Source organism: Ctenopharyngodon idella, chromosome 18 (assembly GCF_019924925.1).
Source record: "Ctenopharyngodon idella isolate HZGC_01 chromosome 18, HZGC01, whole genome shotgun sequence".
Classification (NCBI taxonomy): Eukaryota; Metazoa; Chordata; class Actinopteri; order Cypriniformes; family Xenocyprididae; genus Ctenopharyngodon; species Ctenopharyngodon idella.
Genome location: NC_067237.1, coordinates 23,919,741 through 23,934,968, shown reverse-complemented (window position 1 = coordinate 23,934,968; position 15,228 = coordinate 23,919,741). Strand labels below are relative to the sequence as shown.

The window sequence follows — 15,228 nt, the reverse complement described above, 5'->3', positions numbered from 1 at the left end:
GGTGGAGAGGAGACACAGTAATGAAGCCAATCAGTATATGGGGATGATTAGGAGGCCATGATGGACAAAGGCCAATGGGCAAATGTGGCCAGGATGTCCTTGAAAAAGAGTAGGGGTGTAACCCCGACCACAGAGAGTCAGGACCTCGGTTTAACGTCTCATCTGAAGGACGGAAAAATTAAAATTCTGTCATTAATTACTCACCCTCATGTCGTTCAAAACCCGTAGACTTTCATTCCATTTTGGAACACAAATGAAGATCTTTTTAATGAAATCGAGAGTTTTCTGTCTCTCCATTGACAGTCTATGCAACTACCACTTTCAAGCCCCATAAAGGTAGTAAAGATGTCATAAAAGTAATCCATGTGATTCCGGTGGTTTAACTTAAATTTTATGAAGTGCTTTGTTTGTGCAAAAAAACATAATTTACCACTGTATTTACAAAATATTAATCTCCAACGCACGTTCACAAGAGCTGTTGACGCTTGAGTCTGACGCGAGAGCAGACGTTGCATTGGAGATTGTTATTTTGTAAATAAAGTGGTAAATGATGTCTTATTTGCACAAACAAAGCACTCGTGTTGCTTCATAAAATTAAACCACTGCAGTCACATGGATTACTTTTAATGATGTCTTTATTACCTTTCTGGGGCTTGAAAGTGGAAGTCGCATGGGCTGTCAGGGACAGAAATCTCTCAGATTTAATTAAAGTCCCTTAAAAATCAACTTGAAAATCAAGTTTTTAATGTTTATATGTCTGTGTGTTTTTAATATGCTTTAAGACAAACCATGTGCAAATTCATAAGTCAACACCATTGCTGAGTATTTTCTATTTAAAACTGCTGTGAAAAAAAGACAGTCTCAAACCCGCGGTTTGAAATCGCTGGTGTTTCTGACGTCACAAACTACCTTGTAACCAATCACGTCAATGTGCGGTGGGTTTTAGCATATAATTTACTATGACCGATCTGAAGCAAGAGAGTCTCAAGAGAATATATCCCAGTATATTTTTCTGTTGATATAAACATTTTTTAGCAATATAACGGGTGTATGATGTATATAACGATGTTATGATGAACTATATGCCTTTCTCCACTGACGTTAAAGTGTTAAAAGCGTTTCTAAGGATATTGATTGTTAGAAGGCAGCTGTCTGACTCGCGACCGGGAACATGGTTTGTGTAACATTAGCAAGACATTATTAGCTGATTAATAATGTAGTCAAGCAAAATCCTTATATTAATTACCATTATGTGTTCGACGTTGTAAAAAGCGATACCATTGTGCAGCTGAGTGGATCTCTTGAGCTCGTGCGAGTGAGTGGAGAATAATTAGCATATTCAGAGATCCTATTTTAAGTAGAACTGGGTATTGACAAATTTCAAAATTTGATTCGATTTCGATTCACAAGCTTGCAATTCGATTAGATTTCATTTTTTGATTATTTTGGATATGGGAACAGTACATGGCAAATTTTCTCAAGGAAAAAAATCTCTCAACTAATGCTGTAAACTATACATGGGAATCAGTTCTACATTACTATAATATTGAAGGTTAAAATTAACTGATTTGTATACAAACACTTAAATTAGTGGAAGTTAAGGAAGTTTTTATAATAATAAAGTTAAAATACTAACTTTACAATTTTGTAATTATATTTCTACTCCAGATGGTTTTTTGAAACACATTATTTAAATGGTGGCTGTTATAAAAACTTGACAGATTTATTCAAGCATACATTAAATATTGAATAACATTAAAAATTATAATTAATGTGTAATATGGTGCATATATTTAGAAAAATGCTCCTCTCTAGACTAACGAGTTATGGTCACTGAATATGGTTTTTCTGAGGTAAATGTGACGTTACGTGACATTAGGCTACTTACAAGCTGTTTTATTGACGTCTTTCGCGGTTAAAACACTGATTGAGCTATTCCATGGGACAGGATACGGATTTCGGTAAGTTTTACTGTATCTTTCAACATACCTTTGGGTGTTCATTCATGTTTATTTAGCGCTGTAACTAGTTTTAAAGCGGAGGAGACGATCAGTTCACGCGCGCTTCGCCGCCTCTATTGAACTGGGGCGCTACAGCGATCTGTCACGCCATATTAAACAGCGCTAAAATGGTTATTTTTTGAATCTCGTAATAAAATGGACAGAATTTGAAATCTGAGACTTTGTTTCATATCAAAAGTAACAAAGCACAAAGCTTATTGCCATTTATTGGATGGGAGGAGCGCTACAATGTTCTATTCATTCATTAACTGAAACAACTGACTATTCTTGGGATTTAAGAATCGATATCGGTTCGTAAAAATGAGAATCAATTAAAATCGAGAAATCGATATTTTTTAACCCAGCCTTAATTTTAAGGCATGGAGAATTTTTTTTTTTTCCCCCACAAGATTTTTTTTTTTAAATGTGTCATTTTGGTGATCAAAGATGAGTTTTAAGAGATAAAATTTTTGACAACAGGGACATTAAAAATATCTTCATTTGTGTTCTGAAGATGAACAAATGTCTTACGGGTTTGGAACAACATGAGGGTGAGTAAATGATGACGGGAGTTTTTATTTTTGAGTGAACTAACCCTTTCAAATGTTTCTGGTCTTATTGCATGCATTTTATTTCAAAGATGAAAAATGTCTTTAATCTTAATCTTTCATTAACTCCACCCCTAAAACAACTCATTTTTACCTGCTGTCAAGGCCACCTGCGCAGGAAAAGTTATAGGGGAAGTTATAGGGATAGTTCACCCAAAAATAAAAATTCGGTTATCATTTACAACATTACCAATGTGGTTAGTTCTCACGCATCAAGCACAGTTGAGCAACCGTGTTTACCATATTTGATCAATGTATGTGTATTGATCAATGTTTATATATGAATACAAGTATAAATTAAATCTGTTTATTATATAAAGCAATTGTGTCTCTTCAGAAGACTTGGCTTCATCTGCTTGATTCAAATTGAATAGTTTTACGTCTTTATGAACTCTTTGAAGCAAGAACATTTTGGTTGCGTGTACTTTCAATGGATGAACAGCAATGATGAGAGAATATTAAAAATGTATTCATTAGTGTTCCGAAGATAAACGAAACTCATGAGTTTGGAATGAAATCGGTGAGTTTTCATTTTTGGGTGAACTATCCCTTTAAACAATAGCCAAATACTGTAGCTATTTAGGCATTGTTTTAGATTCCTGCAGCCTTTAAAATCTTAGTTAACTCTATTAGCGCAGATTAATATAAAAAAAAAAATATATTCTTTTACTTAGGTAAATAATTGAAACACTGAAATGCTTGTTGGGTCGAAATTAACCTTCACCCTCAAAAAGCCTCCACAAAAGTGGCTCACAGCATTTCAAGAGGGGTGTAATTCTCACAATTAACTACAAATTCATTCAAGTCTGGCTCCATTATCATATGGAAATTTTTCACAATGCATTAATTTTTCCTCACTGAATATTCAGTTTCACTCAGAAACTCACATTACAAAACTAAAATGGGTTGTGAATGCTGTTTTACATTAATAAGAAATAAAAAAAGAAAGAAAAAAGCCCAAAAACGTGAGAAACACCTTTATTTTCCATTCTGTCATCACTGGTTATTTCCCAGTGATCAGTCACACACAGTTTCATGTCCTTATAGGGCACAGTTCAAGAAAATTCCAGCATTCTTAACATTGCAGCATTTTGTCTTAAAAAAGAAACATCAAACAAATGTAAAATTCGACCAAGACTTTTAAACATCTTCAAACAAGCCCATAATATGTCTGCTTTGTCCTGTGATGGTCAGAGATTTGGACTAAATATTTCATGTCTTCTTGATCCACAGCTGTCAGTCAGTCAGTCAGTGTCCCCTTGGCCACTAGAGCTCTGCAGAAACCGCAAGGGTGGGTAGATGGGAAGGTGCGTCACCAGGTTAAGCTGCCAGGGGTTTAAACTGTATGGAACGTAATATGAGGAGGATGGGGGAAGTGTCATGTTTTGAAAGCACAAGACATCAAAAACCACAATAGAAGTTAACATTACAGCCTTTAATAAACATCAAGCAAGTAACCAATCCAAAACTGAATCACTGAAATAACGGATACCTAGAGCTAAATCATTTTAGGTAATGATCTGTGCTCCGCGCCGCTGAAAAGGCGAGGGGGCGGCACCCAAGCCTTGGGCAGCACAGGTGAGGGAAAAAGTGATAGTGAGTGAGTGTGATCTGTCAGTGTGTTTATCTGAAGAGCCTGTGGCGCTTTATGGGAGAGCCAATCTCGTCCACGCTACCTTCGCTGTCGCTGCTGGACTCAGAGTCACTGCTGCCCGAGTAAGCGCCGAGCCCTGGCAGGATGCCCACGCATACAGCGGCGGAGGGCAGGTGGAGAACGCCCGAGCGGGTCACGCCTGCGCCGGGGGATTTGGGCTCGACCGCCTCCTGCTCTGAGAACACAAAACAATACACGCACATAGAGCGCACGCAGTCTCTGATGCATTTGACATCTAACGTGGCAGGTTAATATGGGAAGGTGAATCAATATGATATTTCTCCTGATTTCTCGCAGTAAATATTACATTTAGTCTTGTTAAAAAAATATTCCAGGTAAAATACAAGCGCTGCTGAATACCACAGAATTTTTGTCAGTTGTAAAAAAAAATAATAATAAAAAAATAATAATAATAAAGTGTTGATAAATGCACTTACAATGTATGTATATTGTGAAATATTATTACAATTTACATTTTTCTATTTTAATATATATTTTTTACATTTATTCCTTTGATGGTAAAGCTGAATTTTCAGCATCATTACTCCAGTCTTCAGTGTCACATGATTCTTCAGAAATCAATCTAATTTGCTGCTCAAGAAACATTTCTTATCATTAATGTTGTATAACGTTTTGCTGCTTAATATTTTTGTTGAAACCACGATACATTTTCCCCCAGGATTCTTTAATTAATTAAAAAAAAAATAATAATAGATTAATATATTAATTTTTTTTGTAACAATGTAAAAGCCTTTACTGTTGCTTTTGATCAATTTAATGCATCCTTACTGAATAAAAGTGTAATCTCTTAAAAACTGACCCTAAACTAGTGTTCAGTACTGTACATGCAACATGGTGTTTTTTTTAACAAATTAAGTCTAGTCACAATTATTTTCTGCCATAAAATACAGCACTGTCTTTTTAAGTTATTAAACTTCTAAAAACATTTTCAAAAACACTGGAATTTTTACGAACACTTCCCTGCCTTTTTTTAAATCAACTATAATGTTCTGGTTCATTTATTTTTTAAAAAAGCAATTAAAACAGTATGCCACATAATTACAGATCCAATAATGATCTGAAAAAGTCACTTTACATAATTATATTATGTAAAGGTAGCATTACACTACATTGCTCACCTGTCTGACTGCCATTGCCGGCTACCGTCTCCTCTGCTTTCTGCTTTTTACTCCCTTCTGAGGACTGAGAGGAGCTGTACAAAGACAAATTTAATCACAAATAATTATACATAAAGACTATGCCGTCTCAGATTTCTACAGGTTTAAAATACATTAGGATTAGTTCACTTTCAAATGAAAATTAGCCCAAACTTTACTCACCCTCAAGCCATCCTAGGTGTATATGACTTTTTTCTTTCTGATGAACACAATCGGAGATATATTAATAAATATCCTGACGCATCTCAGCTTTATAATGGCAGTGAACGGGACCAATGAGTATGAGCCGAAGAAAGTGCTTCCATCCACATCCATTCATCATAAACGTACTTCACACGGCTCCGGGGGGTTAATAAAGGCCTTCTGAAGTGAAGCGATGCGTTTGTGTAAAAAAATATCCATATTTAACAAGTTATGAAGTAAAATATCTAGCTTCTGCAGACCGCCTTCCGTATTCAACATACGAAGAAAGTGTAAAACTCTTGCATTTCAAAAAGCTTACGCTACGTCCTACGCCTTCCCTATTAAGCTAGTTATTTTACTTCATAACTTGTTAAATATGGATTTTTTTTTTTTTTTTTTTTTTTTACACAAATGCATCGCTTCACTTCAGAAGGCCTTTGTTTACCCCACAGAGCCGTGTGGAGTATGTTTATGATGGATGGAGACACTTTCTTCAGCTCATTCTCATTGATCCCGCTCACTGCCATTATCAAGCTCGGATGCATCAGGATATTTAATATTTCTCCGATTGTGTTCATCAGAAAGAAGAAAGTCATATACACCTAGGATGGCTTGAGGGTGAGTAAAGCTTGGGCTAAGTTTCATTTGAAAGTGAACTAATCCTTTAATGCCCGGTTTCACAGACAAGGCTTAAGCCTAGTCCCAGACTAAATGCATGTTTGAGCTGTTTTAACTGAAAGCAACTTGTACTGACAAACCTTAAAATATATCAATACCATTGTTTTGTCTCAGGACGCACACCAGTAATGTTCTCTCTAAGGAACTTTATAAAAGCTACTTAAATGTCCTAATTGAACTGAAGGTCTAATACTGGCTTAGTCTAAAGGCCCGTTCACACCAACGATAACTATATTAGTGTCCACACCAGTGGACGATATCGTTCTGTTTATTCTAAGCGTGTGCTTGTCTGCCGCTTTAAATGCTCAAGCTCACTATAGCAGGATTGATTCTGACTGACTGTCAGTTAGGGGTGAAGAGATCTCGCAAGATTAAAATGTGACATGATTTCTCGTCGAGGTGAAAAGCTGTCTCGCGATATTGCCATGACGGAGTGTGAGGGTGAAATTAGGATAGAATATGCCACCGCTACATTTACATTACGCCTCCACTGTCGTTTTGCTTTTTATAGAAATAAAAACCATTTAATTCAGTTGGATAACTGTCCCTTCAATTCCATCCAGCTCATCCAACACGAGCAGCAGAGTCGTACGTAGTGCAGCAGGAATCAAAGTTCACTGATCAAGTGACGAAAGAAGGTGACTGACAAGACCATAGTGGAGGATTCGTTGCTCAACAGAGCCTGAAAGCGTCTGACAAATGTCTGATCTTACAGAATGCGCGCTCAGCACAAGCACTCGCTATTCAAAGAGTATGCGTGAAAGCGAAAGTAAAACGCGAGCACATGTTCAAACACGATTTCAATACCCCAAATTTTGAAAGCGGCTCCCTGATGCATGCAAGTCTCCCAATATAAAAGCTATCTTAGTTTGTGTAGTTGTAACCATCTCTTAGCTCTGTATCATGCTTGAAGAAAAAGTTGGTCTCTTCTTGCACTTTGAACATTGAGAGAGTAGCCTACTTTGATTATGGTTGCACTTATAGTATTGTTTACACTTAATAAGACTATGTATAGTAAGACTATGTGAATACATTTTTATTTGTAGTGTTTTTATTTCTATGATCAATTTGTGGAAAGGAGTTCAGTTAGGAGGTCAAAAGTTGTAGAAGCTCATAAATCATGTACAGTTCTATGGGCTGAAGAGACTCATATGAAATCATACAGGAGATAAGCCAGTCAGTTGAGTTCGTCACAAAACCTTTTACAGTGCATGACTATTGTTGTCTTTTACTGCATGTGATAATTCATACTCCGAAAGTAGAAATGAAATGACATTCATTACAAGATGATTAGTTAAACCATTACAAAAGCACCTGCAGACTATTTTTCTAGTCATGCATTTCGTCATTGAGGATTTCTAAATCTTGTCTCGTTTTCGTGAGCTAACTGTCTCGTCACACTGTCAGTGTTTTTATCGTTCATCAGCTGGATAAAGTCATTCTGAAAGTGATTCCAACGATATCGCATATTCGTTATAGCTGTGGTGTGGACTTTGCTAATCTTAATATTGAGAATGATTTTTAGAACTATATCTTTATAGTTAACTTTATAGTTACCGACCTTGGTGTGAACGGGCCTTAAGCCCTGTCTGTGAAACCAGGCCTAAATATAACAATTGAATACACGCTGAAGTGAGATCCTCCTTTCCATACCTGCGTCGTTTCACTGCTCCAGCCAGCAGGTGGGCCTGAGACAGGTGACTGGTCCTGTGCTCTGAGGGTCTGGCTCCTGCCTTTTTCTCTGGCTCCTTCTTCTGACTCTCGGTGGCTGCCAGCTTCTGCAGAGCACTGTGAGGTTCACTAGTTAAGGACAAATCACTGACATTCACTTAGATGTAATTAAACTGTGAGAAAACTTCACAGCAACATGACAACCTTATTTCCGACCCTGCTGTTGTGGTAAGCCACTTGACAAATAGTTTCAGTATAAAAGGAAAAAGTTTCTCATAAACCTAAAAGAACTACTTGGAGAACTCCACTTTAATAGCACACAAACAGAGCTAAACCGACAGACAGATGAGGAAGCTACGATAAAGAGGGCAACCGTTCAAAAAAGTCAAAGTCACCACAGAAGTCACCACAGCAATCAAACCTACTTCCTTTTTTTGATTAGAGCATACAGATGGCCTAAAAAGGCGACACACTTACAGGTAAGCCAATTTGGTGCCTCCACGGGAGGCAAATTCGGTTGAATTAGGGCACATTACTGTATTATTCTACAGATCATGGTTCTCAGCAGTGCTTTTAGATGCAGTTATCAAGCCCTGAGAAAGGTTTCAGTTGCCACGACAACGCATCCTCCAACCTTCTATCTACAGGCATACCTGATTGGCAGAAGAGAAAGGCCACTGCTGATAGTATCAGATGTTCCATGATGAAAAATCAATTATATGATATATGATATGGATAAAAGCATGCCCTTTGATTTTGATAGCTAAGTTTAATGCAACAAAACTGTGCTAATGTGGAACAATCTGCTGTAACTCATAACTCATTGTTAAACACACACACAATAATGATACAAAACATGATTCAATTCAGCGTAGGATTCATATAACTGTTTCAAACCATGTTTTGAACTGTTCATTCAAAGAAACAGATCCAGGGTTAGTTTACCTGAGGTATTCAGCGTTTTTCTTTTTTTTAATATATAATTAGCATCAAACAAATAATAAAGTTCTTGTTCACAGTAATAAAAACTGATTAAAGATTAAAAGATAAGATTAATAATAATTCATAATTGCACAGCTGCCCCGTGGGCGACGATATCCACTAAGAATGTAAATCGCCATTAAAAAAAGAAGGAAAAAAAAGTATGGCGCGCATTTTCTTAGCATCCGTAGTGACTCCTGGATTCAGGGCTCGGTTGTTTTTGTGGTCACCAATACTCCGTGTCTGGAACCTGTATACCTAGAGTAAGCAAGGTTTGGGTTAATCAACAGAATACCCTCCTGGTAAAATGTTTCTGTGGCGCTGAAGAAATACAGCAGTGCGCTGCGGCGTTCCACAGCTGAACGCGGGAAACGGGAAAAACTGACTTGACACACAGAACGCCTTGTGTTCCACTGCACTGCTTTTTAAATATTTTTTAACGTAAACATGCGCTGGATGGACGTTTTTTGACTGTTGAGACCTGTTCAAACGTCAAACCAAGGACTATGATTATTAAAGGTGCAGTAAGCGATTTCAGAGAAACACTGGTGATAGAAGTCAAGAATCGAAACTCAAACAAACACACCCTTACCATACACACCATGCTCCAGCTCTTTAAAGTCGGGTGGATTCTGATTGCTACCATTGTTTTTACTGTTCATCAGCTGTAAAAATCATTCTGAAATCGGTTCCAATGATATTGTTCCTCTATGGCGTGGACTTCCCTATTCTCATAGAAACAAACAATTATTCAAACTTCCTAGTTATCGTCCTGTGTGAATGGCAATTTAGAATATTTTTTTTTTCCCAGCTGATGAACTATTAAAAACATTGACTGATAATCAGAAGTCACCATGAAATTAAAATTGACAATTCTTTTTTTATTGAATATTGCAGCATTTATTATAATAATTTATCTGTGCACATTATTATTATTATTATTATTTAATTCATACGCCCTCATAATGTTTAATCAACATAACTTACCCTCCGTCTTGCAACGACATCTCTTCTCTTATGACGTGTTTACTCGCATGAGGGCGGGACAACCTGTCACTCACATGAAATCGCAGCAATAGCAAACCACAACGATCCAATCCATTCCAGATGGACAAAATTGAGTCCTGTCCTACATTTTGTCTTGTTCGAGAAGCTCTTGGATAAATGTCACAATAGGAAAGTAATGACAAACGCAACGTCCGTTTCATGCCATGCTCAAGAATTTAAAGCAACAGACTATATAACTGCAGCGTACGCTCATAATAGACTGTTATTGTGTGTTTGTGTGGATGCTAATATAGTTATCCTTCTTAGTGTGAACAAGTCTTTATGCCCAGTGGCAACTCTGTTTTAAAAGGTGGGTGGGACAGCAGTGTATGTGTGTGTGTGTTTGTGGGGGGGGGGGGGGGGGGGGGGGGGGTGTTGCTTGGTTATATCAGAAATGTACAATAGTAAATGCACAAAAAATAACATTACGATGTCCAGAAAACAATTTCAATTGTACATTAAGTTTAATTTATTAACATAGAACTCATTTTTAATGTGATAGTTTCATCCTTACATCTTCTATAATACAATACATTGTTAGTCTTAAGAGTATTAGTAAATATACTGAATAATACGTAGATCCACATTAAACATTTGTGTCTGAATGGACTGTTGGTAGAATTTTTATTTAGCGTGCCAGAGGTTCTGGGTTTTTAAGCGACTAAAGCGATAGATTGAAACGCTCGACTGCGTGAAGACTGCGCACGAGCGACAAGAGAACAACGTTGCCTTCCGCCACTGATCATAACAGCGGCAACAAATACTCAGCATGATTTCAAAAACAACACATTCCAGCGCCATCACCTCTTATTTACCACAAGCGAACGAATAGCTAATCAAATGAAGATGTTTCTTTTGTATTAGGTACATCCATGCCGCAAGATGTTTCAAAAAGTGGTGGGGATAATATCAACACTGGCAAAAAGTGGTGGGGACATGTTCCACCCATCCCACCTGCAAATTACGCCCATGTTTATGGCGCAATTTTTCAGCCTCTCGTGCATGAGTGCCCTGTTTTTAAGACGCCTTTTCTAACTGCTTCTTGAAATTATAAATACATTCCGTATTAATTTTGAAAAGTATTTCAATTGCTTTATCAAGTAAAACTTCTTTAAGTGAAGTTTTTTTGCGAGATAAGGTATCAGAGTCCAAAAACGTCCATCTGTAAAACAAAGTAAACTGCTTGAAACTGAACACACAGAGACCGTCTGTTTTCCAAACCTCTAAGCCATTTTGCCAAGCCTGCATGAATTTCTGTCAGTGCGTCGGGTTCCTCTTGGGGCTGTCTTGTTTGAGAACATGTACACTAACAAGGTACAAGAACTCTACTTTACTTTTCACCTGCCATCATTGCGCTTGACAGCTGAAGCTTCTACCACCAGCTTAACGAAGGTGAACGTAGAGACAGACTCAGGCAGAAAGCAAAATTCTGTCAATTTTTTTTCAAGAGCGCTTGACAGTAATATTGTACATGCTTTAAGGTGCAAAAGGATATCCTGTATTCTTTTATCTCCTTAGCTTCCTCGTCCCGTCTGTGTTTCTCTATTAGAGACTGCTTCCGAGAGACTTCGTCAAGAAAGCTGGTCTCGTCTTCATCCAGGCCTTTAACCATGTTCTCTGTAGAGAAACACAACAACAGAATTAAAAAGACTCCTTAAACGGTTCTTTTTGAGGAACCATTAACAAAACCGAGTGTCATGAAAATGATATTTTTTCTCAATCATAAACAGTTCTATTGTCTGTGAATATGACGACCATGCTAGTAGATTAAAGGATTAGTTCACTTCAGAATTAAAATTTCCTGATAATTTACTCACCCCCATGTCATCCAAGATGTTTATGTCTTTCTTTCTTCAGTCAAAAAGAAATTAAGGTTTTTGAGGAAAACAATTTAGGACTTTTCTTCATATAGCGGACCACAGATACCAATGGGTTGAAGGTCCAAATTGCAGTTTCAATGCAGCTTCAAAGGGCTCTACACGATTCCAGCCGAGGAATAAGGGACTTATCTAGCGAAACGGCAATTTTCCAAAAAAAAAAAAAAAAAAAACCTTTTTAACCACAAATGCTCGTCTTCCACTGCTCTGCGATGCGCCACGCATTACATAATCACATTGGAAAGGCGGAAGTACCGACCCAGTGTTTATAAAGCGAACGTGCAAAGACTAAGTCAAACGGTCTTTACAAAAGAAGGTAAAACAACAATGTCAGACGATTTTGAAGTTGGAGGAGAAAATGAGATTGAGTTTTTTGTCATACGTGACCTTTCCAACGTGACTACGTATTGCGCATCGCAGAGCAGTGCAAGACGAGCATTTTTGGATTTAAAGTATATACATTTTTTTTTTTTAAGAAAACGACCGATTGTTTCACTAGATAAGACCGTTATTCCTTGCCTGGGGTCATGTAGAGCCCTTTGAAGCTGCATTGAAACTGCAATTTGGACCTTCAAACCGTTGGTAACTGTTGAAGTCCACTATATTGAGAGAAATCCAGGAATGTTTTCCTCAAAAACCTTAATTTCTTTTCGACTGAAGAAAGAAAGACATGAACATCTTGGATGACATGGGGGTGAGTAAATAATCAGGAAATTTAAATTCTGGAGTGAACTAATCCTTTAAGAAATGTGGCCCTTGGAATCAACGGCAATAGGAGCAGCAATGGTCGCTAGGGAGACCGAGAGTGGGTTTGTCACCAGGGATACGGAGATGCTAAGATCATGCCAGTCTCCCATCAGCACCCGCAAGAACAGACCTGCTCTTGATCTCCATCACTCCCATCTGTTCACACTCATAGACACCCACCGACATGCTCAAACACACACCAGCGCATGTGTATGCAAGCACACGCATGTTTTTGCACAAACGGTGACAGATAAACCCCAAAATGAGGTCAAATAAAGATGGGAGAGGCAAGCCCCCTGAGACCGTGTGATGTATGTCATCTGAAAGATCTGTTTTGGATATAAATAAAGAGATGAATATGGGAGGAGAGCAGCATGAGCACTTACTGAATTTGAATTGCTCCTCATATTCTTCCTGTTTCTTGTCTTTCTGCTCTTGTAGCCTTTCGAACAGAGATCGAGGGTCGTACTCCTCCTCAGGGGCCTCTGTGGTGCAGGGAGAATGAACAGTCAAAACTCGGCAAATGCATCTGGGAGAATTAATGCGTATCCTTAAGCCTCTTGATAATTTGAATGATTGGCGCTGACAAAGTGAACGTCTCACCCTCCGGGTCATCTGGCTTGCGGACCTTCTCCCATTCTTCCTGCCTTTTTTTCCTTTTCTCGTCTAGTTCAGACTCTGACACAAACTTTCGGCTGAGGTCCACACCATCTGCCATGGCAGAACCTACACAACACATACAGACGTGTGTGTTATTTACGTTGATCACCACATTTATCAATATATTTTATCCATCAAAACTCACCTAAAATGCTATGATTTTATTAATCAGGATAAACACTGTAGGCTGTTCATGAAGTCATCTGCAGGAGATTCTGTTCAGAGATTCAGAGACACAGAATAAAAATGTGTGATAGTTTAAAAAAAAAAAAAAACCATTGCACCTATCATAAATTTATGCAGAACTAACAATTCATTTTAAATGTGAAGCATTATAATTTATGCCCCAGGTCTATTTAGTAGATTTTTGTCTGAGCAATGATGACAGATTCTGCAAGGAAAGGTAAATACTGCCCCCTAATGCTGGATTTGAACAGTGAAAGTAATAAATTCAAGATACAGACTGACCCATTTCTTTGATTTACTGCTATTAAAACTATTTTAAAGGGTTTCGCCTGTATAATGCATCTACACACCATATAAATGGTGCTAGAAACACACAGAGAACAAAATATATTAATAAAAAAAATCAGTCTAACTCAAACCGTAGTTTATCAACACATCCACTGTCAGCGTGGAATGTGCATGATAAAAATACCCATCATATCAAGTAGTATTGTGATAACAATAAACATTAAAACAAAATAAGACATAAAAACGACGCATGTAATGCAATATGGGTGCGAAGGATCAGTGACTCCGTACGGTTACTTTACTTTGAATATATGCAAGGAACACTGCAATACTACTCTGCAAAAGTATTTTCATGAGACAGCACCGCAGCTTCAGGGCCTGATATTGATCTGAAGTCGAGCGTACAAGGCTTTGATCGCACTCACTTGGATTAGAAAGCAGTGACATTTATACAGCGATTCGTTTAACACACATTATAAAACCCTAAAGTCGGGTTGTGTTATACGGCAGACAAATAATGACCGAAGTCAAAGAAGAGACGAGGAATAAATAATTATTTTAAGAAGGAAATGGTATCAGATATTTACCTAGTCCGGTTTTGTGTCCTCGTAAAAGCATCCCCCAGCAACAGCTGCTTCGGACACGTAGTTCCTACGCACGAACAACATTGACTCATGGGAAATGTAGTTTTCATGGGAAAGTTTTGCTTTCCAGAATAATTAGTTATATTATTATTATTTTTTATTATTACTATTTGAGTGTATACAATTTTAAATTGATTTTTCTTTTTTTTTTCTCTTTTTTTAAAAAGTACAATTCATTTCTTGTACAGTTTTTAATAAAGGGGAACATAACGGAATGCTTTAAATATGTTTAAATCTGTTAATTTTATAAAAATTTCAATGTTCTTTCAGTAGTCATCTAATTTTGTTTTGCCTTTCCAATTAATTAATACAGTAGAAAAAAAGCAAATGTGTTTAGAGGGATCTTATTGTAGTAGATGTCTGTAAACCTGACTTTCAGTTTGCCAGCTTTTCTTGAACCAGCTGTATGTATAAATTATTTGAGTTGCAACATATCTGTTGATTAACTAAATAGTTCAATTTTTTATTTTATCTATGAAACAAATGCAGGCTGGATAATATAGCCTACTTAAACAAAGTTGACATACATGTTACAAAAGACATTTGATTTATTACTTTCAAATTTGCAGTTTGTTTATACAACGCTATCTCTTGAGCAGAATTCGGTTTGTTTTACTGGTTGCTAGGAGGGGTTGGGTCCAGCATCATGTGCTGGAGAGAAATATGCGACGACACAAACAACGAATCGTTCTTTTGAATCACATGAACCGAGTGAACCTGGTTTTGTTCATGAATCGGTCAAAACGGATCTTTCGGACACAAGTGAGTCGAGAGAACGAGTGAACTGAAAAGAGACACGTTAATTTAATAGCATGTTAACATGTTT

The 15,228-nt window shown here is 37.4% G+C and overlaps 1 protein-coding gene across 2 annotated transcripts; it reads right to left on the bottom strand.

Moving 5' to 3' along the window:
* Window positions 1–3,570: 3,570 nt before the first annotated feature.
* Window positions 3,571–14,436, bottom strand: psme3ip1 (proteasome activator subunit 3 interacting protein 1). 2 transcript variants are annotated; one of them, XM_051870744.1, is made up of 8 exons: window positions 14,346–14,436; window positions 13,430–13,499; window positions 13,228–13,350; window positions 13,011–13,109; window positions 11,496–11,617; window positions 7,955–8,091; window positions 5,402–5,475; window positions 3,571–4,437 (listed from the first exon to the last, which is right to left on the bottom strand). In XM_051870744.1, exons 3-8 carry the CDS (start codon window positions 13,340–13,342, stop codon window positions 4,232–4,234), a joined length of 753 nt encoding a protein of 250 aa, XP_051726704.1. In that variant the 5' UTR covers window positions 13,343–13,350; window positions 13,430–13,499; window positions 14,346–14,436; the 3' UTR covers window positions 3,571–4,231. The 2 variants fall into 2 exon arrangements, with proteins under 2 accessions (XP_051726704.1, XP_051726703.1); XM_051870743.1 differs by lacking the exons at window positions 11,496–11,617; window positions 13,011–13,109; window positions 13,228–13,350; window positions 13,430–13,499; window positions 14,346–14,436 and adding an exon at window positions 9,941–10,301 and having other exon boundaries at window positions 7,955–8,101.
* Window positions 14,437–15,228: the final 792 nt, after the last annotated feature.